Here is a 27,602-nt window from a genome sequence, read left to right as displayed (position 1 = left end):
GTTACTCTGAATGCCCTAAAAAATGAGTTGGTGTCGGGGCGAAGCTGTAACCCGTATTTTCCGGCATCGTAACTTTGTATTTTGCACTGATTTTTAATAGTGATCAGCTCTAGGAAGGCAAATAAAATACAGTTACAGAATATTAACATTGTAAATTTGTTGCTTCTCTTTCATTGTAAGAGTAGACCACTTGTAGTTTTCCAATACCTGTCTTGTGATTTTCATTTGTCTCAGGCTAAAAAAAAAAAAAAAAAAAAAAACGCATTAGCATAGCTTCTAAACCAAAAAAAAAAAAAAAAAAAAGCATAGCACTTAGCTTTTTTGGCAAATGTTCGTGAGACAAACCTTTTTTTTTTTTGGCCTAATAGAACATTATTAATGCAACAAAAATTACGTTTTGGTGTAATTTTTTGTTTTGGCTGCAGTTCGATGAACACGTCCCTATATGTCGCGTAGCTAATATGAGAAGTTTATAATGACCTATGTCACCTAATTTTGCCATCACCAAATCCCCCGATAGCCGTAGTGCTGAGAAATAAGGGGTGGGCGAACCTGCCCCTAGGGCGAACACTCCCCGCTCTCCCCTATAGTGGGAATAAGTGGGAATCGTGCGTGTTTTAGTGCAGCGTATACCGTCCTAATTTTAAAACTAAACCATATGTGTGAAAATTCATTTTTTTTAAATAGATGCACTATCTAATTCTGCACATTATGACACCTCATTGAATGCAATGTGACCTCAAGAAGTAAAGTTACAAGCATTTGATTAGACGAAGAAAATTGGTAAACTGACATATCATGCCTATACTCGCTAATCACCTTGGTCGGTTAACCACTGGCGTATAGGACATTTATTAAAATATAGAGGGCAGCATTCCTTCGATCCAAGGATCGTCAACGTTTCTATTATTCGTCCAGTTGTAATTTAGAAACACATTTTAAATATTGTATGATATTAGTCCATACGGAAATGTCACATGTCGTTAAAATAAAATGCAAATAAAATAACAACAGACATGACTTTTATATCTTGTGTTGGGATTTATTTCGTGTGTGATCAATAACTTAGATATTTTAGACATAATTTAACGAGTTTTGGGGAATTTTTTTTTGCCAGGAACGCTTACCTCTATGTTGAACTGTGGTTAATTACGTTGATGAACGATTGCCATTTACAGAAAATGGACATGTTGTTTTTGAAGTGACTGATGTCATGTTTAAGTAACATTAAGGGCTAACTCAAGATGTATGTGTTTTATCTGCTCTCCTCTTAGAAATCTGGATTTACTGATGTAAAATATGCCTCACCGGCGACACTCAACTCGTCGCGAAGCAGTCGACAGCTCAATATAAAATGTACCGTCTAGTTGATGCATAAAGTTAGTGTTAGTCATAACCTACATGGAGGTTAATTATTGGTATTTGCATAGTAATAATTCCATAAAATTGTAGTTTCTTATCATGTATATTTAATTTGTACTAGATAAATTAAGAATTTACAGTGCATAACACCTAATATAAATAATAACTTGAATTTTTTGCATCACTCATGAAGTCCGAAAAAATTCACTGCCCGTGCGGTGAATTGCCAGGGGTGTGTTGCCAAGGATGCATTACCTGATTATCTCTGATTGAGGATACAGTCATTAATTAGATGAAATAGCAAAATAAAATACGTTTGCTTGAATATAAAAGTAAACGTTGTACTTCCCTAAGAGGCTGTGCAATAATTATGAGCCCTGTGGGAGGGTAAAATTGGGGGCGGGGCAATACATTTTTGGTGAGCCGAAAGGAGGGGGGGGGGAAGCAATTTTTGGCAAGCCAAGAGGGAGGGTGGAAGCGATTTTTTGCACACATTCATGGACCGCCTTTTTAATTAAACACTCTAAAAAGGCTTAGGGGGCTGGCATTTTCTTCGGGAGGGGGGGGGTCCCAAAAATACTGGGGGGTCATAGAATTTTCAGACCAAAAATAAGGGGGTTATAATTTTTTTAACACCTAAAATAGGAGGGGTTATAGAATTATTAAGGGCTGGTGACTCAAAATTTTCGAGCGCTGCGCGCGCATTCGTTAACTTTGCAATAGAAATGTGCATACAATCTATTCAAAATTTTTACACGTTCCGGGCACCTTCTTTACACTTACAATAAAAGATTTAACGCGCTCCACACACTTTTTTCACTTTTAAGTTTTGACGCTATTCGCCGCCTTAGTTCGCAATGAATAATTGTGTAGTTGGAAGGGGGGTCATAAAATTTTTCGACCAGCGATAGGGGGTCGTAAAATTTTTTTGCCCGCGATAGGGGGGTCATAAAAATTGACTCGGTCACTGACATATTTGTGACCCCCCCCCCCCCCTTCCGAAGAAAATGCCCGCCCCCCTAGGAAAACAGTACGGAAACCCTTTAATATGCAATTTTCCTACTCGCTGCACTCGCAACATAGGCCTATCTAGACCATTTTAAGGTTTGCAAATTGGGCTGCCCCTACAGGGGGCTCATAAATTATTGCACAGCCCCTTAGAAACAATAATTTTATAATGAACAATAATCTCGATCTGGAGTGATTTTTAAGTGAATTTTTGTCAAAATGGTTCACTTTTTATGACACTCACTTATCAATTATATGGGGGTATGCCCATAATCTAACTAATAAAAACGGTTGAATCCTTTCTAAAATTAAACAATAATTATTGTGATTTTATTTAATCAGGAAGGTGTAGGCCCTACCTCAAGCAATTAAATGATTAATTAATAAAAAAACAAAAACTAGAAGTACATCACAATTTAATCAAGCAATAAATTAATGTTAGTCCCGTAGGCCCCTATAAATTATTTTTGTTATTATCATGGTAATGGTTAAATCACGTTTTATAAAAGGACAACATCAATAAATCACAGAAAATATTTGCCTTTTCATTTTTATTATCATATCGTGTTAAAATTATCTGAAACAATAGTAACAAAATACATTGATTGATTGATATCATTTTATTGCCAATTTGTGGCCCGTGAGGCCAATTTACATGTACAATAAGTTACAATATAAAATACACATTTATAAGGTCAATAAGAATGAAATATTTAAGCAATAATGGCACAAGATATAAAACACACAGAAATAAACACTTTGAATTGCTCAATTAAAGCCATAATGTGTGATTTGCTTCATAGCGATGCCCTCGATTTTACTCGGATTTCTACTTTTTGCATAATTATAATGCCCAGTGGTATACTAAAATACCATGTAAAAGACTAAGCCTGAAGTGCTTTAATAACAGTAAAATTGAACCTTTTTGTATTAAAACCGGGCGACCGGTTTTATTCTAATCGACGATCAGCGAAGCGTAGTACACGCATTGTAGGCATTGGAATGAATTGCAATTTTCTTCGTTATACCTCATTTGTTTGGCTCAAAATTAAAAGCGGATTATGCAAATCACATTATTGCTTTAAGAAAATTGAGCATAAAAGTCACTAAAATCTTTCTTTTTTGATATATTGCACTTTGTATTGCACAATGTGATTATACAAATCCTACAAGTAAAATACAAGACTTTTGAGGTAATATACAGGTGCTTATTGCAGAGCGGTGTATATTTGCAGAGCGGCACCAGACTTTGTGTGGGCGCCAAGTCTGAGCGGTGGCTTGCCCCCCCGTTAAAAATTCCTGGTTCCACCCCTGATATAGATGATAAAACCTACAATGTAGTGTGTTCAGACTTCAGAAATACTGAGGGTGAAGTTTTCACATTTCTGAAGATGGGGGAGGGGAGGCTAATAATATTTTTACCAATTTTTGGTACCAAAAGTCTAAAGATTACGACACTAGTTAAAAAAGTAACTTTCAAAATGTCAAACAGGCTTCCCGCTCTGGCCCAACCAGAATAACTTGACCATGATAGTGCCCTGACACCCACCCCCACCCCCAAAAAAAACTAGCAAAAGGTTGCTATTTGCATCTTACATTTGGCATGTTTGGTTTTTTGTATCAATGGCGCTCAATAATAAAAGAAAATAGGGGATCAAAAAAATTTCAAAACTTTTTTCAAAATTAGTAAATACTATAACATTAACATTAGGTCTATTACGTACCAACAGTACAATTTTGTTACATATTAAATCTTTTATATGACTTTTGCAATGCCAATGTGTCAACAATCACATAGTTTTTTACTACATTTGCTTAACAATCACATGGTTTTGACAACAAGTCAATTATTGCAGACAAAAATTGTGTAGGGAGGTGTTCATTGACAAATAAGTATCTAGACTACTGACTTATGTGTGCGTAGTGTAGTTGACACTGCATAAAGTTTTTTAACAAAATGCAAATCAAACATCCTCGTTTTCCATAATATCAGGTCTACACACTAAGCCGCCAATAACTTAAGTGGGAGCTAAGTAGCCACAGAAATTATGCAGTTGTATGCATGAGGGAATTCCATTTCTCCATTCATAGCAACACACTTTCAGACAGTCCAAAATTACCATGGACATTAGGCTTTACCTAACTCTATGGTCAGGGATGGATGCCCGGAGGTCTAGATACTAATCTGTCAACTGCACACCTGAGATTTTGAGGTATACAACCAATGTGATATTCCTCAAAGAGAAGTTATTCACTATTTGGAATTATACGTCTGTTTATAAGTTCTGTTCTAATACCCACATGGATCACAGAAATTACACCCAAAGAGTACCAACTCAATAGTGAGAACTGAATTGAGGGTGTTGGGTCGGGGTGTTCGTTGAAAAAAATTTACGGGATGTGCCACACAGACTTTCGGATGCCGACTTTCTCTATACTTACTTTTTGCTGATTTTGCCACCCATCGCTTTTTAGGGTACTTTGGCCCAATTGGTCTCCACTGAAAACCCACCCATTGATATACCAAAATTGCTGAAAAGGTACCCCAAAACCGTGGCACATCCCGTATACCTTCAATCAGGGAGAACTCCTCCGGTGTTGGGTGCAGGCTGTTTTTTGCGGGATGTCTTACTTGCAGGGTGAGTTACCTGTGGGGTGATTTACCTACAGAGTAGAACGAATTAAGGGTGGATTAGGGGGTGCGTAATGAATTATGTTTACCGTGGTAGTTACTTTTTTTTAGTGCATGGTCTTTATTGCAGGATGCTTTTTTCTGAATATGTGAGCATATTGAGTTTAATGGACAGCGCATTGCTCTACTTTCTAAACCATGGGATGCACTCAACTTAAAAAATTATGTGTGTGAAGGCATTCAAGAATCCTATATCGTGTTGATGTTCCCAAGGGTTTAAAAAGTTGATGCAAATAAAGTACCTGAAGTTACTAAACATAATCCACCCACACCACATAATCCACCTGTATTAAGTTTGTCCATTCACCCATCCTGCAGGTAACTCATACCACAAGTAACTCATCTTGCACCCCACAAATAACTCATCCTGCCACCGCAAGTGACAAGCCCTGCACCCTGCTAGTAACATATCCCGTAAAAAATAACACATGATTTGTTTCATGTGTACATGTATGAAATAGGTTAATACCGTATTTCCTTGAATAGTCACCCCTTCAAATAAACGCCCCTACCACTTTTTTCAACCATGTTTCCTAGTGTTTCCATGCTATCTTGTGTAGTAAGCTTACCAGGTGCACACATGGTGTCAGTAGTTGGCGAAAATCTTATCGTAAACCCGAAAGTGAACCGGAAGTTATCTTTCCTAAGTTCATAGTTCGTCATCTCATCTCGAGTTTTAAGCTATTAACCTAATGATTTTAACGGGAATTATCATTCCAAAATGACCTCTAATAAACGCCACCTTTTGAAACGCAACGCCCCTGGGGGCGACTATTCAAGGAGATACAGTAAATGTAAATCACTTGTGGCTTAAGAAAATTTTCAAAATAATGCACTTGTACATAGATGTTGATGCACTCCCCCTTTGGGGCTCGTGCATTAGACACACCAACATCTCAGACCAGTATGTGTGCATGCATTATTTTGTACAATTTCACTGCCATATGTTTGTCAGCTCTCACAAAAATCTGCTTATTCGTGTATATTTTTTTATAGAATTAAGTCATGGAATTTCATAGAAATGCACTGGGCAGTCTCTGCCGCATATGTGGAGCACGACTAAAATTAATGAAGCGTCGTAAAAGACATGAACATGAGCATCCACCAAAGCTAGTGACCAAATATAGAGCTGAAATTTTATCAGCATTTGGGGTTGACTGTACTAAAGATGATATGGACACTCATCCAACATTAATGTGTCCCAAATGTTACACAATATGTATAAAGAAGAGAAGCAATCCTTCATACTATCATTACACCAAGCCTGTTGAGTGGCATGTACATAAACGGACAGAGCAATGCTTCACATGTGACAGGAAACTTTCTTCTAAATTTGGGAAAAAGTTGGTATCAAGAAACGCCATAGCAATCTCGAATAGATTGCCATTCTCGCTTCAAAGTGAGAATATATTTAGTCAATCATCAAATGGAGATGATGTTTCCGGTGTAGAGATGGTGACATGTAATACAGATGAAGAAATTATCCATCTATATACTTGTCCAATTTGCCAAAACCTAATATCACAACCTGTAGTAACAGAGTGCCAACACCACTTTTGCACAAAGTGTCTAACCCAGCAGTTCCAACAGGCACATAATGTAAAAATCTCCTGCTGTGCTTGTAATGAAAATGTTTCATTTGACAAAGTAGCTGAAGTTCCACGATCCTACATGATTACCTACAAAAGTTGTGGGTCAGATGCAAGAACAAGCTCTGCTCTGGCTTCCGAGTTGAAAACATCAAGGCCCACACTACTTGTATCGCACCACAGGATGAGTTTACCTCACCAGCTGCTGAGCACCTAACACAAATGGCAAACGACCACTCATCTGGAGAACCGGTGAGAGACGATATCATACAAGCTGTTGGAGCCTGGGTTGGAGTTCTCACGAAATCAGAGCCATTCCTGAAACTGAAAAGTAATCCCAAAGCCAAAAAGGTAAGTAAACTCATTTAACACCAATCAATTAACATGATTAAAACAATTTAACACAAGTAGTTACTATTGTGTAATTTTTGTGCTCCATGTACATGTGTACATACTGTATTGTAACCACTTACCACAGTAAGATGTGAAAGATTATATTCAATAATTTATTCCAATTGAATTTACTTAAACTGGAACACAATACTCTGCTTAAAAAGATACTGATAAAATTAACCTTTCTGTATATAAATTGCCATTTAGAGAGCAGCTCTTACGTTTAATATTGCCAAAGTGTGAGTATAAAGACAAGAATTTCATGACTATTATAATTTACATAATTAATAACTATAAATGATATATAATAATGATATTTGCTAATTTATCATTTTACAGTCATTCACAATAACCAGACTGCCAAAGTCAGGAGGAAAAGTAGGCCAAAGACAGACGAGGAGGAGAAAATCGCAACTACGATCAATTACACACTACCTGGGGGTCAAGAAGAAGTTGTTCAAAAACCAAGAGAATGGGATGTACAAGAACATTGGCATTAATGGCCCACAGTAATATGACGTGGAGAGCTTCAAGAAAGCTGAGATTGTAAGTATTTTATGCCAACATTCCATATTCTATGAACTTTTTTTTTACCTTTCTTTATGGACTTTCTTGACATGAAAATGGGTATTACAATTTCAGACTTCTTGAATACTGTATTCATCTATTTAAGGGAGGCACCATTATCATCAGGGTATCATCAGGGACAGGAAGTTTTTGAATAAAAAATTACTTTGGCCATTACATGAGTTTAAAAAAAAGGAAATTTTATCTTACATAATGAGTCCTTAACAATTAAACACATCTAATAACTATGTATACAGTATTAAATAAATGAAACCGTGATAAAATGTTAATGTACTCAACATACCTTGTAGGATTGACTTATTCTTGAGGTACAATCCTAGGTCCAGTAACCAGTGATAATTGTATTCCACAGATATCCTACAGGGTCGAAGCTTCCCAAGGAAGATGATGTGAGGGCTCGTCAAAATAATCTTCTAGAGTCTGCACATGTTGTCACCAAAATGGTCATAATCAAGGAGCCGTCAAATGCACCTAACAGCGCCAATGGTTTTCTTGCTAAGAAAGCCCTGTCACATATATAGACAATATACGAGAGTTCCTGTTAGACTACATGGAAAGACTGGACAAGTATGTATTTGGTGAAATTAAAAAAAAACTTTGCAAGTTACAGTTCAAAAGGCATCTTATTGTATGCAAGAGTCAAGGGGTACTCAATTTAGAAGTTATGTTATGGTCTGTCAATAGACCCCTTTTTTGAAGTCCAATATTCTGATGAGCGCCTTTAAAAAAAAGTCATACCCAATGACACTCTTTTTCATTTTGTTTGTATCCAATGACCCCTATTGTAAAACATTTTGTATCAATAGGCCCCTACCTTGTGATGCCAGTAGCCACATACCCATCACTTCTAAAGTAGAGTGCCCCACTCCAGCAGTAGTAATAGGATTAAAATCACATCTAATTCTCCATCGCTTTAGGGGATGTTTAGTGTTATAATTTGTGTTTTAGAGTGGAACTGCAACTACCCTATTTGTATATTGCACATTTAAACATTATGAATTGGTCACTGGCAGATCTAGATTTAATTCAAATTTTAAATGCAAAAATGAAAGAAAGATAAAATAATAATTTAAATTTTATTAAAAACTTAACATTAGGCCTACATGTATACAGGTGGAATCAAACATATTGAAAGGTGACAGCTATGAATGAGGTTAATGACTTTGCATCATTCTAATTTTGATGGTTATTGTGAAAAATCTTAACAATTTGTTTGGATACTGGATTACAAGGAAGAGCGCTCTATTCCATGGCTAAATTGTTCGATTTTTGCAATCAACTCGAACAACCAGTGCAGTCATTATCCCACAAATATTGCAAAATGCTGGTGTTCAATGTTACATTTTTTGTTCTATACAGAAGTGGCAAGATAACAAACAGAGGCGTTATTCCCGATGACGAGGTATGGATCAAGGTTGGTGGAGACCATGGCAAGGGGTCATTTAAGGTTGCTATGTCAGTGTGTAATACAGCAAACCCAAACTCATCCTACAACACCATCTGCATATTACTCCTTGAAGGCAGTGAGACAAAAGCAAATGTCCAGAGAGTATTACCCTTAATAGTTGACCAACTAATGTCTTTGGAAGACATGACATGGAGGTGAGAAACATTGAACACATTCAAACTTTTCCATGGACTATAGAGAAAAAGACTAACCACAAACAGTCAAAGTCGCAGCATCACCCAATAATGAGAGCCGATCGTTCCATGAACCGTATATCTATCTTGTGTAAATACGTAAAGACATGTAAGGCTGCCGTGATTGTTAGACACGCACGATAAAACAATCAGCCCTCATGAATAAGCCATAATTCACAGCCTACAAATACAAAGCACAGGGTCTTTGACTGATAAATAGTCTGCATTAGTCTATTGATTTTCATTTAAATGCTGCATTTTAAATGAATCTGTGCACCACCTTGAAGGAAAAGTTAATATTCTAAGTAATTTTAAAATTTGAACCAAAGCTATTATAAGATATACCATGGATAGCACTTATATTTAGAACCAACCGAAATTTTTTTTTACACATAAATACCATCAAGGTTGTATAAATATATTACAAAGTCTCATTATGCAAATATACGCTGGTTGGTGACCATTTACCTGATATTAAAATGCAATACATTTTTTCCACTGACTTGAAAAGTGTTGTAAGCTTCGATTTTCATCTTCAATGTGCCACTGTGCTCTTGACCAACATGAAATAGGAGTCAATCTGGAATGATAAAATAATGAAGTGATAATAACAGTATACACATTTTCATTACAGAGGCAAAAAGTTTCGACTCTGGGTGAATGGAGATCTGGCTTTTTTGGTGAACATATATGGAATAAATGGATGTCAAAGTGAGTATGAAAATTAAACCTTACAAATTATGGATCAATAATATATGGTAGGTCCAAGTCCTTCACTTGACCTTTACAAAATGTATACGCTTATCTTATATATGCCCAATCATTTTACTGCATGTAATTGCATTGCTTTTGCTCATACATGTGGTTACAATTGTAATTAAAAGTATCCACAAACATGATAACTTACTACTAAAGTGTATGTACATACATAGAAAGTATCTTTATTTTATTGTTTCACAATCCAGGTAGATACTGCTGTGTATATTGTGAAGAATCTAAATCAGAATTTTCCATTTCAAAAGATGGACGAGTTCCGGTGGAGAACAGATCGCTTGAGAGGATGAAAGAAGATGTGAGGAAATTTTGTAAGGCAGGAGGAAGGAAGGAATCCTCCAAAGATTTATCACACAGCATCATTCACCCACCGATATTTCCGGTCCCCATTGATCATGTAAGTGCTAAAAATTTTCAACAAAATATAAAAATTTTCGAACCAAAACAGCAATAACATTAAGTGCACTGTAAAAAGTATTTCACCGATAAGGTTATTTATGAGTCTTTCATGGTTAGATTGAGCATACATGTAGCCTATTAGTCAACATTTTTGATAACAATTGCCAAATCCTTAACAGCAACAAAGTGGGTTGGAAATGGTAGGGGCCCATATAACTTCTGGAATGGATAATTCAACATCCGGTCATACGTGGGTTTGTAATGAACATGCAATTGATCAATGTGAATCGGTAAGTACAGGATTGTGAATCCACATGTTTGCAGTGAGAACATGATTGATTATATTATACTGTACTACAAATAGTGACTAATAATGCCTGTTCTTATTTAATTTCATGCAATAGGTGTGTATACCAAGTCTACACATATGGACTGGAATTTTTAAGAAAATCTACACCATGATGTTGAGAGAATTACACAAGCTGGACCAAAAAATGTTTTTGGCCCTGGCCCGGTCTTGGGCAGAAGATGGCGATGGCAAACAAGAGGAGTTTTTGAAATGGGTGGAAACTGAGCAGAGGAGGGTAGCGAAGTGCATGCAAGAGAAGAGTGAGCTGGAGGAGGTGGTCGAGGATCTAGAGAAGGTGGGAGGAGGCAGAGAGGCAGTAAGAGTGAAGGCGAAACTACAGACTGAGATAAAGAAATTGGTTGGTACCTTTGTTACTTTTCATTCCAAGTGTGGCTCCCGTCATCCTTATCAGGATTTATCCTTTTATCTCCAACTCATTTCACAGTCCCTGTTTGGCCTGTTATTCATGGCTATACTTATTTTCCTTCAGGTTCAGTTAAGGAAGAGATTCAAATCCTGTAAAGAAATTGGATAAAATTAATGTTATCAGTCTAAAGAAAGTCTAGCAAATTGCAGACAAAAAGCTACCCGAAAAGGTGAGCTATTTTACTGCTGTAGAGAAACAAGATTCGTTTAATAGTGTTATCACTGTTTTAAGTAGTTTTGTAACTTGCAGCGAACTGTTTAAAACTACGAATAATGATGAAACTTGGCTCAGCATTTACACCCCTCCAACACCCTTCTCTCAGATGCCATAAGTAAATGCAATTTACCATGCCAGTAATGTCATGAGTAAAAGATTGTATCAAATTCTCCATTTTGCATGATAATTGACCCTAATTAGTATTTGAGTAAATTAAAAAAGTGGTAGCCCCTACCAAAATGAAAACTATAGAATACTTTAAGCATAGTTGTCATCTGTAAGTACTACTGGCTGGGCTATAATAATTCTACCACTTTTATGTAGTAAACATCTCTTCATTCCATTTCTTCTCAGGAAAAGCAACTTGAACACGAGGGACTAAAATACGGATGTGGCCACTTGGTAAGCAGCATGGATGATGTGCTGAAGAAGCACAAAGTCAAACTTGCTGCTTATCAAGGTGGCCATTTCATTGGAAATCATGTCGATAAACTATGCAAGGTATGAAAAATTAAAGTTTAACAATACAAAATGTAAGCTTAAGAAAACTTTTTAGGTAATTCAAACTGAGTATGAACATTGAAGGTGAATTTCATATAACTAAATAAATTAACACATTTAGAGGCTTTTCAACTTGATTAAAGCGCTTTACAACAATTTATTCCTCTGACACTGAGATACATCGGAATGATTTTGCTTCTACAAGGGTAAAACCATACTGCAGCTCCTCTTAGCACTTTGATTGAAGTGTATTTAATTTCTTCTACCCTTTCTTGTCTTTGATTCCAAAGTGAGGATTAGTGTGCTTACTAATTTTATCATACAAGCCTGTAAGTTTGGTTCAAAATGCAAAATATCAGCATATTTATTTAAATGTCTTTTTTTTTTTATAGGAAGAACCCATCAATGATATTACAGGGCACGCATATAATACAATCACTTGGGTGCCCTGGACCACATCTTAGATGATATACCAATTTCAATTATCCAAACTCTGGAGCGGGAGGCGAATGATTTACAAGAACACTTCTCCATCCTGCTGATGATGTTCGCCAAAGTAAGGAAGTTGGTCGGGCACTCAAACCCAATCAAGGAAGAGGAACATAGTGACATCGGTAAGAAAACAGGATTCTCAACAGATGATGATGGTACCCAAATGAGCATTTACATAAGGAATATTGATGAATATTATCTTATAGAATTCTCACCTTCAGTTCAAGACCCTTCCAATCTCCAACTGCTTTTAACTCCTATATTTTTCCAAATGCTGAAATCAATAAAAACAAGTTAAGAGGTTTACACGTCGTACACTGCAGTGGAACATAGAAGCACTAAAACATTACACACATGCTCTCTAGATCAAAATGATGTGTAATTGTTAATCTTAATCAATATACAAGGAAAGGAAGAACCACACAGTAGCATATTTTAACATTTATAATAAATTTACAACATTTGGACCTTTTATAACATGCCAAACACTTCGAGATACACCAAAGAGTGTCTTTGATTTATCAGTAATTGTTTGAACAGAACTTTGAAAACAAGCCCTGGTACATCTAATACATAATGTATTTGCATAATATTATGTGCATAACATTCTGATTTTGTTTTACTTGCAGAAATAGCAATCACTGAATTCTTTCAGTACTTCAGGGCATATTTCCCGCGAGAATCTGTTACACTTAAAATGCACATATTAGAACGTCACATAATGGAGCAGATACAGAGAACAGGCTGTGGTTTAGGCCTGCTAAGTGAACACGGACTTGAATCGCTACACCAATACTGGGCGAATTTGCTCCACAGTTACCTCCACATGAAGAGCCAACCACTCAGGATGTATCGTTTCTGTATGAGGCGTCACCTTACTGGTGTAATGCCTGAAGTCACATCCAAAATGAAGTTACCAACACCAAGAGTTGTATCACAAAATGAACGTTGAACAATAATGGACGCCAGGTTTTTTCATCTGTAGGGCATATTAAGTTAGCAAACATAATTGCTTAGCACATAAGAGTTAATAAAGTGGCATACTTGTCAACTCTATCGTACCATAACAGAAAATATATTTTACTTCAAATGCTACAATGTTATGATATTAACATTGCTACTGTACTTCACTCAATTGTGTTGTCAGTCTCTTTACTCTAAAGACATCTGGAAGAAACACAAACAAATGTTAGAGTAATTACTAAAATATGCTGATGTATGATTTTTTTTAAATGTGGTTTTAGCAGCAAGCTACATGCTACATTGTATACTGGCTGTACTATTCACCAGCTTTCTTTTGAAATTGCTATAAATTTTAGGCTTTTAGCACTGAACAGTCTGAAGAAGTTTGGCTAATTAAATCATGCGATAAATAATAAACATTCACCTCATTTACTGAACAACCTGCATAGCATCGCATGATATAGGTCCAAACCGCATGGTTATTTTTATGTGATACCATAATCAGGACAAGTGCTTTAGCCAGTCATCCATTGCCATTGCAAAAGGACCTTGGTGAGAACTCGAGGATGAGGATGACTTTCACATACATGTACCAGCTACTTGTGCATTCGGGTTTGTGAGACAACACTCCTTTCTTGTTGCAATTTTAAGATCAAATATTGCTTATTTTGACAAGTTAACTAAAATTACCGGTGTCTACAAAAAGCCACAGTGGTTGGCATTTAGCATTTTGTAATTGGGTGGGTTAGGGATAATTACTTACTTACTGGTACAGTACCGGTCTGGTACTGTGAAGCAAAATGCATTGTTTTAATTAGGCAAAATATTTAGAGAAAGAATGAAGTTTTGTCAACATTTTAAAAATAAAAATAGCATGTTACAAATTGTACATATTGTTGCAAATGTACTGACCATTAACCTGATCTGGATGAGTTTCCAGGGTCAGCATCTATTAAATGAAATATGCTATATTTGTAACATTAATTTGTGTGATTTTCTTTGCATGAGTCTGATATTGGTAGAATGGTAGGTAGAATGCCTAGTAGGGGAAGGTGGGGCATAACAGACCCCCAGGGCAAAACGGACCCCGGGCAAAACGGACCCCAGGGCAAATAAAACAGGCCTTGGCAATTACTACCCTCTATGCAAATTATATTGAGGAACACAAGTATGGCCATACGGATTTACAACAGAAATTTGTAAGTACTGCGTGTAGGCGTATGTGCTACAATGTATTAGGCATGCAAACCTGCAACCATTTCTCAAAAATCGGGTATGGGGCAAAACGGAACCACTATGTGTGGAGCAGTCCGTTTTGCCCCAATGGGACATCACGAACAGGGCTCCACTCTCGCCCAATTGGACATTACACGCCTTCACTCACGGATAGAATTAATGATTAAAAATTTTATTCAATGGGCGCGTCTTCTAAAGAATTCACGTAATTTGATTGGTTTTCTGGTGTATAATATCTCACAATAGTTGATAGTGATATTAGTCAGGGCGCGCGCCGCCACGCAACGGCGGCACGCTTGTTGCTCCTCAATGATCGCACGATAATGCGCTCGCGTAATACACGTGCGAGAACTAAATCGCGATTCGGCGGCTTAGATGTTCATGATGGTTTCGTTCATTTAAAACAACGGGGATGTCCTCACAAAAGTAACTTTATTTTTTTCTGAAAAAAGGCAGTTTTTCTCGCAAAAATTACATTAAAACTGAATAAGAATGAGAATAAAGATAGATTTTTCTTTTGCCTATCAATATTGTGTCATAATGGATGGGGTGGCCAATATTTTTATCGTATGCGCCGCATCCACTACTCAAAATATTGGCCAGCCCATCCATTATGACACGATATTGATAGGCAAAAGACAAAATCCTATCATTTATTCTCTAATTAACCACTCACTCCACAAAGATGGGTAGCCTAATTAATCATGTTAATATTTTTGGTAATCAAATAATAGTCGTAGGCCTACATATAACTAGGCCTACAGATTAAACTAATTGATAGGCCTAAGCATGATAAGTTACCCACTCACTCCACTAAAGTATACTTAATATTTTTTGTAACAGTAATGAAAATATTACCATACTATAAATGGTCAAGTGAGAAGATAATGTTGACTCAATGTTGCGATATGTACCTTTAGCAGAGATGCCAGTCAGTTTCACTAAAAAAAACCTGAAAAGCATGTGAATGCAGGCCAAAAAGCCCCAAAACAGGCTGAAAATAAATAAAACGCAGGAATTTTAACTCACAAAACCTGAATTCAGGTTAAAACCTGAAAACTGGTATCTCTGCTTTAGGCACTTAAACCCGGTGCCGCTTTTGCCCCGATAGTGGGGCAAAACAGATTTTTTTTTTTGAAAACATTTGTTCATTTCTATAAAAATTGTACAATGTAAGAGTCAAGTTGTATTGGTTAGTGGTATATTAGAGGTAAATACAAACTTCAACTGAACATATAATTTTTATAGTCAAATTACTAATGGTGACGCCACAGAGCATCTTCAAGTTAAGTGTTCCGTTATGCTCCAACTTCCCCTACTGTTGATAGTATGCAATGGAAATGCCTACATACATGCACTTAATGATGGCACCATTTGTTGGTGTCAACACTGATTGAAAATTTTAAAAAATTAAAAAATTAGGATTTTGCCTTTTGCATTCATGTCCAATATGGTGTCATTATAGACGGCTGGCAAATATTTGTTAGTACAGTACAGTAGGTCACAAATTGAACTCAAAAGTTGTGCAAACCCTGAATCTTTTCAAAGTTAGGCCATTCGCCCTTGATTATTAGTTTCCTGTTAAAGATTTAGTAAAAGGGACAAGGCCGTCATGTGTTTTGAACTCGCCACCCTTAGCGTTACATCACAAATATTATGAATTTTACACCAATCAAGTTTCAAATTAGAATATCTACACAACTATCAACCCTAAACTAGCAAAAGTATACATTTTTGAAAAGCTGAAGGCATAAGCAATTCAAATATACACATTTCAACTCATTGTACAGGGTGACCTTGAAGTTATACAGGGTGGAATAAAAAAATTCCAAATAAATAATGGGTCACTTAATGCATTGCTTATTACTAACTTGCAGTTATAAACTGAAAGTAAACAACATTGATTTGGTTAGAGGTTAGGGGGATCCTACTGACTGGGGAAGAAAAAAATCACAGCTGTTTGGTAATCTCAGAATATAGGGTGTCCCAAAATATGTTCGAATTTTTTACAATTCAACATATTTTTAACTGAAACATTTTACCCCTAACCCATACAGAAAAAGTAAGTCCATATTTAGATTCCTCGTCAAATTTCATCTCAGAAAATGTATACTTTGACTATGATAGGATAAGTAATTAAATATTTACAGCAACTTTTAGATTTTGAAGACATCCGCATTGCTTACTACAGTGTTTAATATGAAAACGGGTAGTTTTGTACGTAAAAGTTTGTATTTTATAGACTAAACCAATAATAAAGAGTTCCAAATGATTAAAAACAATTAGCATAATTAATAACCTTTCACAAGAGCTCTTAACCATGCCTGTAGCCCATATGGATGCAAAAATATGATCAGTTGATTCAACGTGCACACACAAAATCTATATTTCTCATAGACTTTGTACATACCGCCACCGCCACAACCGCCACCGCCACAACAACCACCTCGGCCATTCTGAACAAAAAAAATTATAACTCCACTATCTTAGCTGATAAACAATTCTCCTTTGGAGGTCTGTTAGGTCACTCATTTAGCTACAAAATGACACCAAACACACTACAATACCTTTTGTTTAAGCAGAGATATAACAATTTGAACGGGTCTGGATTTGGAAAAGCGTAACAAAACCACCATTTTTGGGTGGCGAGTTCAAAACGCGTGGCCACAAGGTGACTTTTAAAGGAGTATTTCGTGATCCTAGCATCCTCTTTTTATGACATTTTTCAGTACATATCCACGAAAAAAGCCTATTCCCAAAATTTCAGTTGATTCCGATTTTGCGTTTGCGAGTTATGCATGTTTATGTGTATTACACTGCTCCATAGACAATGCGTTGTAATTTCGTTCTGGTGCACCAGAACGAAATTCAAATTTCACGATATCTTTGCAAAACGAATAAATCTGCAAGAAATATTTTGTACATAAACATTATGTAGCCAGAGGTTTCCAGTGATATAAAAATCTCAACTTTTTTTGAGAAAAGTGGGGGATGAGGCTGTGGATCACTTAAATGCCCCTTTAATTATTAATTATCTTTTATTTTCTTTATTTAGTTTGAACTATTACAAGCAACTATTGACTTGTTTTGACTAGAGCGGCATTTAATTATTTCACAACAATATTTGATTTTATAAATAAGTGAAGGTGGAGTTGTAGGCCTACTCTTTGTTTATTCATCATTATTGTTGATATTATACAAGTCAGAAAATGGCAAGTAGAAGTAGTTGAAAATTAGAAATAAAATAAAATAATTAATTATTTTGAGATTTTCAATTTTGGACTTGGCGGTAAACAGGAAACTAATAATCAAGTGCGAAGGGCCTGATGTACTGGTTAATGGTCTTTAAAGGTAAGGCCCCTAACAGTCAATTTTGAGTTTCCTCACATAATTTCTGAAAACAAGTGAGGTAACTTTTTCATTATTCATTATTTGTCTGCCTTTCATTATATGACCAACATGCATGTAAAATGTGTTGTTATTTGCCGCCACTCACTTGAAGATGGATGTTTAGCCCAAATGAGATTCAGAAGTATATTACAAAGAGTCTGCAAGGTTGAGAGCAAAATGTATGTTTTGATTTTGATTTTTCCACAAAAAATAAAGGGATATTCATATTTTTTTGGCAAATATAACCAGTTTTAATTGGTATTTTTTGGAAAATCACAATAATGAATTCAAGTGAGGGTCAGAAAATGAAGTGAGGGCGGGTGACGGGAAACTCAAAATTGACTTTACTTGGCCTAATAAGCTTGGTTGGGTGTCAACAATAGACAATTTTGTATGTTGAAGAAGCAAAGAACATGTCGCTCAAATAATTCAACGTTAACACATTGATTGAAGGAAATCGAAAACGTAACGCTGTGAATTTAGCCCTACACCCCCCCCACTTTTAAGATTTTCGAGGACTATTGCCGGTACATTTACCAGTGGCAGTTGTGCCACCCACCCCCCGCCCGGTTCCACTATTACTGCACTGATGATCATGATGTATCATGATATATTCATAATTTCCATAAATAAAAATTAAAAAAGCAAAATGACATGAATCATTGAATGAATAATAAATAAGCATAAGACAGCAGCTAACTGACCAGTGCGTAGTATTAAAATTATATGCGCTTTCGCTTACACTTTTACAGTTACACTTTACACTACACTGTCACTGCACTAATTGAAGACCGAATTAAATTTAACAAGACTAGTTTGCGATTGCGCCTGACGTCAGGGCAAAGGCGCGACGTCATGTCATGTGGACGTGATTGGTTGCTGACCTGCGCAGTACAGCAATTTTGGTCTGGTTGACAGGACGTCATACGCAAACTAGTCTTTTTAATTCGGTCTTCAATTATATGATTATTGCTGGCCATGCCAATGCTGCATAGCCATGTGACTGACAGACATGCTTGATCATGTATAAACATGTTGATGTTGATATTGATACAGATAATGCTACTTTTTACTCCACTTCAACATGTGATTATTAAATACTGATTGCTGACAAAATTAATTTAATTCATGAATTCGATACATGCATGCATATCGTAATAATATGGCACTCATTAATCAGCATATCAGTGCACTAACCATGTCCATGCCCATGTGTATGTTGTGCATGTGTGTACAATAGTACGACGCGACTCTCTCGGTATCATGCATGCGCATGTGACATCAAAAACCAAACATGTCCACTGCTTCTCAATGTTATAATCTCGGTAAAAAAGATTCTTTACAACATTATTAGAACATTTGAAACATACAATACCTTAATCATGTCGTCTAAAATTGCACATTTGCATGATTTGGTTCGAAGATTCATCACTTCATGGCTGGAGAACCGCTGCATATGTTGAACTTTTGAACGTTGACCTCATGAGGTTCGAAGGATGACCCCTGAATTAAACAATTATTTGAACTTCAAATCTTCATGAACACAAGACAAACCAAGAAACTTAAAGTTAAATTAATTTAATTCCAAGAGCAATAAATAGTAAAAAATAAAAAAAAGAGAAGATACTGATACATGATAATAACACGAATGCTCATTACGATGCATGTAAAGCAGTTGTACGGAGCACCACTACCAGCGAAGGCTCGGCGCGGTCCGACAATATCGTCTTTTTCGGATAGATTTCAACAAAAATGTTTCGAGTTTTCGTACAGAAATAGCGAGAAAATTTTCTTTTATTATTTTCGTAGCTTCAAAAAAATTAGGAGAGCAGATAAGAAAATCTGATTATTGATTTACATAACATTTGAAAAAGCTACCCGAGTAATATTTTGTAAAAAACACGAGTCCATTTTTTTTAATGATCCCAAATCTACACTAGTGGCATGAAAGTTTCAACAATATTTCAAACATTCGTTCTTCGTTTTACTTATTAGAATCGCTACCTTAGGCATCACATAAACCACTGGAAAAAATATTTACACATACGTACTACTGCTTTTGTTGATCTTAAATAAATTAGTACGATCAAGTAATCATTTTTGTATGAATGAAAAAATGTTAAAGGGACTTGCATCAAATTAATTGATAGCTAACTGATGAATGGACACGCAATTTTTAGTCAAGCTACGCACTTGGCGCCAATTTGCGGGAGGGGGAAATCCCTTACTGATAGCGCCCCCTGTTGTTGTATATATGCTAGTGGAAAATTTAAAAAAAGTCGCGGCGAGACCAAGGTGTAATCGCTATACGAAATACGCTCATTCGATCAGGCTGAGTTCACATAGTATACTCCTATTCAGCATCGAAGTGGTTACGTAATTCTATTGGTTACTGGATCACACTATTTTGGTATGCCTTCGAGTGCCATATACTTTGTGTGGTGATCGTTTCGATCGTGGTTCATTACTCAAGAGCGTGATCCCGTTGACATAGTAACATTACGTAACTTCGATACTGAATCATGACTGAATATGAACTCAGCCTGATCGAATGAGCATATTTCGTATAGCGAATACCGTATACCGTATACTTCTATGTGAACTCAGCCTTACAAAACGTTTTAATAACACTGATTTAAATGCCGGGTTATATAAAGGTCGTGCACGAAAACATTTTAAAACGTTATTGTAAATATATCTTACCTAACATTAGTAGTATTGCCAGCGGTAGAAGCGACATCTTGGACACTTTATGATCAAGACCAGTGATTGCCCCAGAGAAAATAGATCAAATAAGAAACGCACTCCAGATAAAGCTTATCTACTCATACCGTTATTATGACTGAGCGTAAAGCAATGGCGTGGTCTACGCCCAAGTATTTTGTATACCAAATTATAGGCGTTGTCGAATATAAACCAACTGGAACGGTTTATAACAATTAAAATGACAAAACCTCATTTACATCTAAAAGCGGGTCAGTCTTATTTCTAAAGAATGATTGAATCGAATGTGTTAATTTCTGTTGTGACGTACAATTCTCTCTCACTTCAATGGACACGGTCATCGAGGTCGCGTCGCGTTTTTAGGATGAGAATTCTTTCAAAACGATGAGAATTGGACAAAAGTATGAGAATTTAAAATTTTCTCATTTCTATGAAATTTTCTCATCCAAATGAATGAGAAATGTTAATTAACGTGTCAACCAACTGTCACATTGTTTTAAATGAGGAATTCATTTCTATAAAACTTTCTCATCCAAATGAATGAGCAATAGGCCTACTAATTAACCTTAGTCGAATTATCAGACCCAGAACAAAATATTAATTTCTGACATGATCGTGTACTGGTCTGAACTGTTTCCATATGAAATCTTGATGGCAAATTGGACAATAGAAGCACATGGCTCTATGTGACAGCTTTTTAATCCCTATTCATGTTACGTGAATCACGCTATTGTGGACCATCCTTCTGATACTTGAGTGTTTGGACAAGCGGAACGGTCGTTTGTCTACCTCTCTGTTTGTAAACAAACCAGGAGGTCGAAATCGTCCTCCTCGCCGAATACGAAAGTCAGCGTAATAGTACGGCACTAAATTAACCTGTGGTTATTTGACACTGAAATTAATGCGAGCTTCATTTTCTAATACAAAATTATTATGATTACTTTGTTTTGATGCAAAACACATACATTACGTTATTTGTATCCAAATAGGTGTATATAAAATATAAGCCATAACCAGTATCGTGAGACGTTGTTAATTTATCTCACAGATTTCACAATGGATTATAATTTAAACTAGACTTAGCTGTGGTCTAAGACCACGAACACAGCCGTGTTGTTACCCCTTAATGACCTTTGACCCCAAAATATATGAAAACGCCCATAGACGTTGTCTAATGTCAACGCATGTGTGCACGTGGCATCACTTTGCCATGTTACTTGTGGCAGAAGGGGCATTTTGAAGGTTTTTCGTCTCAGACCGAAGTGACCCTTAATGACATTTGACCCCAAATGAAAAAATAACACATATGAATTGGGTAACCACAATTAATGTGTAAACATACTGTTACTGTCCTATGTTTTTCTTAGCAAATAAAAATTTTTGAAAGTTTTTCGTTTTATACCGGAAGTGACCCCTTAATGACCTTTGACCCCAAATCTGTGTACACCCCATAGACACTGGGTAATAACAATGCATGTGTACAAGTAGCGTCACTGTCCTACAGAATCTGTGGAAGAAGATGCATTTTAAAGGTATTTCGTTTTATACCGGAAGTGACCCCTTAATGGGATTTGACCTCAAATAAAAAATACCACATATACATTGGGTGACTGCAGATCATGTGTGAACATACCGTTACTGTCCCATGTTTTACTTAGCTAATAAAATTTTTTGAATTTATTTCGTTTTATACCGGAAGTGACCCCTTAATGACCTTTGACCCCAAATCTGTGTACACCCCATATACACTGGGTAATAACAATGCATGTGTGCAAATGGCGTCTCTGTCCCACATAATTTGTGGAAGAAGATGCATTTTAAAGGTATTTCTTTTTATACCGGAAGTGACCCCTTAATGAGCTTTGACCCCAAATAAAAAAATACCACATATACATTGGGTGACTGCAGATCATATGTGAACATACCGTTACTGTGCTATGTTTTACTTAGCTAATAAAAATTTGTGAAGGTTTTTCGTTTTATACCGGAAGTGACCCCTTAATGACCTTTGACCCCAAATCTGTGTACACCACATAGACACTGGGTAATAACAATGCATGTGTGTAAGTGGGGCCGCTGTCCTACGTAAGCTGTGGGAGAAGATGCATTTTAGTTAGAATCACGTTTTGACCCCTTATGACCTCTCTGTGACCTTTGACCCCACGAGTTTCATGTGACATGTAGGGGCACGGTCAATGATCATTGTGACCAAGTTAGGTCAAAATCGATGTAAGCATGTGAGTGCTAGAGCAAATGTAATGGTTGACAGAAGAAAGAAGAAGAAGAAGAAGAAGAAAGAAAGAACTAGACTTAGCTGTGGTCTAAGACCACGAACACAGCCGTGTTGTGGCCCCTTAAATGACCTTTGACCCCAAAATATATGAAACGGCCAATAGACATTGGCTAATGTCAATGCATGGGTGCACGTGGCACCACTTTGCTATGTTACTTGTGGCAGAAGGGGCATTTTGAAGGTTTTTCGTCTCAGACCGGAAGTGACCCCTTAATGACATTTGACCCCAAACAAAAAAATACCACATATGAATTGGGTAACAACAATTCATGTGTGAACATACCGTCACTGTCCAATGTTTTTCTTAGCAAATAAAATTTTTTGAAGGTTTTCGTTTTATACCGGAAGTGACCCCTTAATGACCTTTGACCCCAAATATGTGTACACCCCATAGACACTGGGTAATAACAATGCATGTGTGCAAGTGGCGTCACTGTCCTACATAATCTGTGGAAGAAGATGCATTTTAAAGGTATTTCGTTTTATACCGGAAGTGACCCCTTAATGAGATTTGACCCCAAATAAAAAAATACCACATATACAGTGAGTAACTGCATATCATGTGTGAACATACCGTTACTGTCCCATGTTTTACTTAGCTAATAAAAATTTTGAAGGTTTTTCGTTTTATACCGGAAGTGACCCCTTAATGACCTTTGACCCCAAATCTGTGTACACCCCATAGACACTGGGTAATAACAATGTATGTGTGCAAGTGGCGACTCTGTCCTACATTATTTGTGGAAGAAGATGCATTTTAAAGGTATTTCTTTTTATACCGGAAGTGACCCCTTAATGAGCTTTGACCCCAAATAAAAAAATACCACATATACGTTGGGTGACTGCAGATCATATGTGAACATACCGTTACTGTCCCATGTTTGACTGAGCTAATTAAAAGTTTTGAAGGTTTTTCGTTTTATACCGGAAGTGACCCCTTAATGACCTTTGACCCCAAATCTGTGTACACCCCATAGACACTGGGTAATGACAATGCACGTGTGCAAGTGGCATCACTGTCCTACGTTATATGTGGGAGAAGATGCATTTTAGTTGAAATCACGTTTTTGACCCCTATGACCCCTGCGTGACCTTTGACCCCACAAGTTTCATGTGACATATAGGGCACGGTCAGTGATCATTGTGACCAAGTTAGGTCAAAATCAATGTAAGCATGTGAGTGCTAGAGCAAATGTACTGGTTGACAGAAAGAAGAAGAAGAAGAAGAAGAAGAAGAAAGAACCTGTAAGAAAAAAGACACAGCCGTGACTAACGTCACGGCTGTGTAAAGAAAGAAAGAACCTGTAAGAAAAAAGACACAGCCGTGACTAACGTCACGGCTGTGTAAAAATAAGAATCGATAAACCTGCCGTCGTATGTGTTATCTGAAATTTCAAAAAGGGATAAATGAAAAAAAAAAAAAAAAAAACGACGCCAATGAGATTCGAACTCTAGACCTCCTGATCACAATCCCAGTAACGAATCCACGACACTGCAGAAGAACCGTTGTTAGTCATGCTAATTTATTTATAATATGTATAACAAGAATGACGCAATAACGGTCTATACCCATGGAGCTACATTAGGAAATAATATTGGAGAAAACCTCGCATTATTAAACTCTTATGTGGACACAATGGTGGATAGGGGTCCGCATGATAAAGATATTCAATAGGAGACATGTATCAGGCAAATTTGGTATAAAGTATTCAGCATAAGCCTATGCCAAGATAACCTAGAGAAAGATAAAACATTTTTAGTAGTGGTAGGTGGAAGGGGGGTGGATTTACCATGATATACACATCACCCCCAGCGAACAAGATTCGAACTTGTTTAGTTCTGAATCAATTTGATTTAAAAAAAAACAAAAACACTTTTTTACTGGGGGGGGGGGGCGGGAAACCTTGCCCCTATGACACTTTGTCACTGAAGCTTATGGCATCAGTTTATTGTCTTCGTCGGGGGGGGCGGAACCAACCTGATCAGATTAGTAGGCCAATTATATGACTCAACAGTTCAACTCAGTATCATGTACAGTATCATGTACATATTTCGCGACAACGCTGTCGAATTCGGCACTACAGATATTCCCACTGATACGAGTTTGGGAAAGAAAATGGTCGAAAATCATTTTAAAAACTACTCGATGCTATCTCACCTGTGGACTGTGGTTATACAACAGGTGATCCTAATTTTAGCTACAAAGTATGGACACTTTTTCAGCACGCTCAAAGAGCATCGATCATTTTAATCTTTCTTCAGGGGAATAATTTTGTCTCAAAGTAGTTCCGAGAAGGGGGTACAGGTTTCACTATGAAAGTCACTATTGAAATACATGCGCCGGGCCTAAGGAGATACCCTAAGGACAACATGACCAAATCTTCTTTTACATAAAATTATAAAATGAAATCATACACACATTTTGGGTGCCAATTCGTACACAATTTGCCTAAATTTTAAGTTTTATATGGAACTACAGCGACAGGTTATCTTTCAGTGTGTTGGGTGCTCAGACAAGAAATCGCGCGCCAGACAGTGTCTGCCGAGGATGATCGGCTTGAAATTAAAAACTTCGGTCGAAGTTTTGCCACAAGTTTAAAAAAATAACGGTTAGTTCATGAAAAAGAAGAAGTGAAATTTAGCAAAACGCGACGAGGTTTATTTGCCCGTAAGAGAGCTCTATTGTTCCGCTATTGTATCCGCTATTGTATCCACTATTGTATTCTATTCATAAAAGCTACTGCAAGAATCGCGGCAATCCCTGATATTGCTGATGTCTACCGCCGGCGTTTCGCATTTATTAACAATCAAAATGATCCCATACTCTTACATTTATAGTCTTATTCTCACCTTTTATATAATATTAAGAAATTGCAATTATGAAAACTACAAACTTTGAAAGTGAAAATATATTTACCATCGAAAATATTCTTAAATTCTATAGAGTCTATAATATATCCAACCCAGAAGTGCCCATTTATTAAAATTGTTGTAATAGCGCCCAAATATCCCCACAAATATCTTATACACGATTTTATTGATTCATTTTGGGCTAAATCAAAAGTAAGAAGTAGTTAAAAAGGGCAACATCCTCACCATTACTTGCTGCTTTACAAATTATCCTCGCTTGACCAAACACGCATAGTACGTTGATCGAAAAACCTAGCGTGGTTGTCTTAACAATGCAAAAGAGATGTACAGCTTACCCACTAACACTAGCTCATTTACAAAAACCTATTGAACAGTTACGTAGTCCATCGATAGTGCGGACACTCTTCACTCGCAAACCACCAAAATTCGTGCTATTTTGGCGTTGGAAAAGAAATCTCGTGAATGGAGTGGCCTCTCTACTATCTGCCTACATGTTTACGTTCTAGAAATGCCAACTAAAATCATCCAACAACTTCATTTTAAGAATTATTTCAGTATAGAAATCAATAGGAACAGAAAGAGTATGGTCTACACATTCCAGGAAAATGTTTTATTTGTTTCTTCCGCCATTCTATATTTCCCTAAAATTATCACATTTTTTCTCCAAAATCCTATGTAAATGATTCTCCACGCTACGCAGAAATTATGTGCGATAAATCATACAAATTTGCCACAATTTTACATCACTTTAGACAGTATTGCAATATCTTAATGATTTTAGGCATTTTCAACGGCAACTTGAGTATATTCAGAAATCAAATATCGCGCCAAGGGGATGACACTCTTATTCACGCATTCATTTACAACGCAAACTTGTATCGAATCCCGGTGGTTTGCGACCAATGAAATGTCCGCACCCTGGATTTATTCATCCCTGGTATGAATTATTTATTAGGTTTGTCAAGGCAATAACCACGATCCGTTTTGTAATAATATAAAAGCACTTGCAATAGAATCCCGCTGAGTTCAATGAACTGCGCCCTGAAACCGATGGAGAGGTGCCCCATAAAGAAGCTATTCCATTGACCTCTATTAACAGGTCAGTGAGCTCTCCATACACAAATGAACAAGTACAATATGACAAGGCCAGCACCTATTACCTGCTTTGTAACATGTTATTTTGAAGTCGTGAAGATTAGTAATCATCTGTGCATATGAACTGCGCATTTATGATGCAAAATATTAGTTCTATATAATATAAAATTACAAATACTGGTATTATGATACACGGTATAGGTGATATATAAAACGACTAATAAAATCATGTCATCATGGCGTCATGTCAAAGGTTCATTATATCCCGTATGTTTGTCTAAATTCATATATATATTTGAAAAAAATTCTACACCCATTTAATATGTACTCAGGTGGAACCTTGCCTTTTTAATTTTCATTTCTTTTTATGTAACAAATTCAGGTTTTTCCATTACGCGGGGCCGCCGGGCAATACAAATTTAATGCTAACATTGAATGAACGCAGAATCAAGAATGGGCGTTTCTAGTACATCAGCGTCTGACTCTACCTGAGGACCTAGCCTAAGTCCCATGGGCTCCAAGAGTGGCTCTCCATACACACGTGAACAAATACAATGACGGGTCGCCATCTCCATACACAAATGATCAAATACAATGGA

The 27,602-nt window shown here is 36.7% G+C and overlaps 2 protein-coding genes across 2 annotated transcripts in view; one reads left to right on the top strand and one right to left on the bottom strand.

The window, feature by feature from the left end:
- The window catches only part of LOC140139950 (uncharacterized), a 72,329-nt gene extending 51,434 nt beyond the window's left edge, over positions 1–20,895 (bottom strand). Inside the window, exon 1 of the mRNA XM_072161735.1 lies at positions 20,724–20,895. Coding sequence (XP_072017836.1) covers positions 20,724–20,760 — 37 coding nt within the window. The 5' untranslated portion in view covers positions 20,761–20,895. The remainder of the gene's footprint in view (positions 1–20,723) is intronic.
- On the top strand, positions 8,145–13,821 carry LOC140139595 (uncharacterized). The gene is made up of 6 exons (XM_072161300.1): positions 8,145–8,199; positions 8,992–9,234; positions 9,908–9,984; positions 10,239–10,444; positions 10,851–11,157; positions 13,061–13,821. The coding sequence occupies exons 1-6, from the start codon at positions 8,183–8,185 to the stop codon at positions 13,381–13,383; spliced, it is 1,173 nt and encodes a 390-aa protein (XP_072017401.1). The 5' UTR covers positions 8,145–8,182; the 3' UTR covers positions 13,384–13,821.
- Positions 20,896–27,602: the final 6,707 nt, after the last annotated feature.

Source organism: Amphiura filiformis, chromosome 18, assembly GCF_039555335.1.
Source record: "Amphiura filiformis chromosome 18, Afil_fr2py, whole genome shotgun sequence".
NCBI classification, from domain to species: domain Eukaryota; kingdom Metazoa; phylum Echinodermata; class Ophiuroidea; order Amphilepidida; family Amphiuridae; genus Amphiura; species Amphiura filiformis.
Note: the sequence above shows the minus strand (reverse complement) of the source record. Positions and strands in the feature narration are given on the sequence as shown.

What these genes read in the sequence shown, in the direction of transcription:
- LOC140139595 (XM_072161300.1), top strand. An exon ending in TTGGAAGACATGACATGGAG is followed by an intron (nt 9,235 to 9,907) that starts GTGAGAAACATT and finishes TTTTCATTACAG; the next exon opens with AGGCAAAAAGTTTCGACTCT. An exon ending in TGAGATAAAGAAATTGGTTG is followed by an intron (nt 11,158 to 13,060) that starts GTACCTTTGTTA and finishes TTTTACTTGCAG; the next exon opens with AAATAGCAATCACTGAATTC.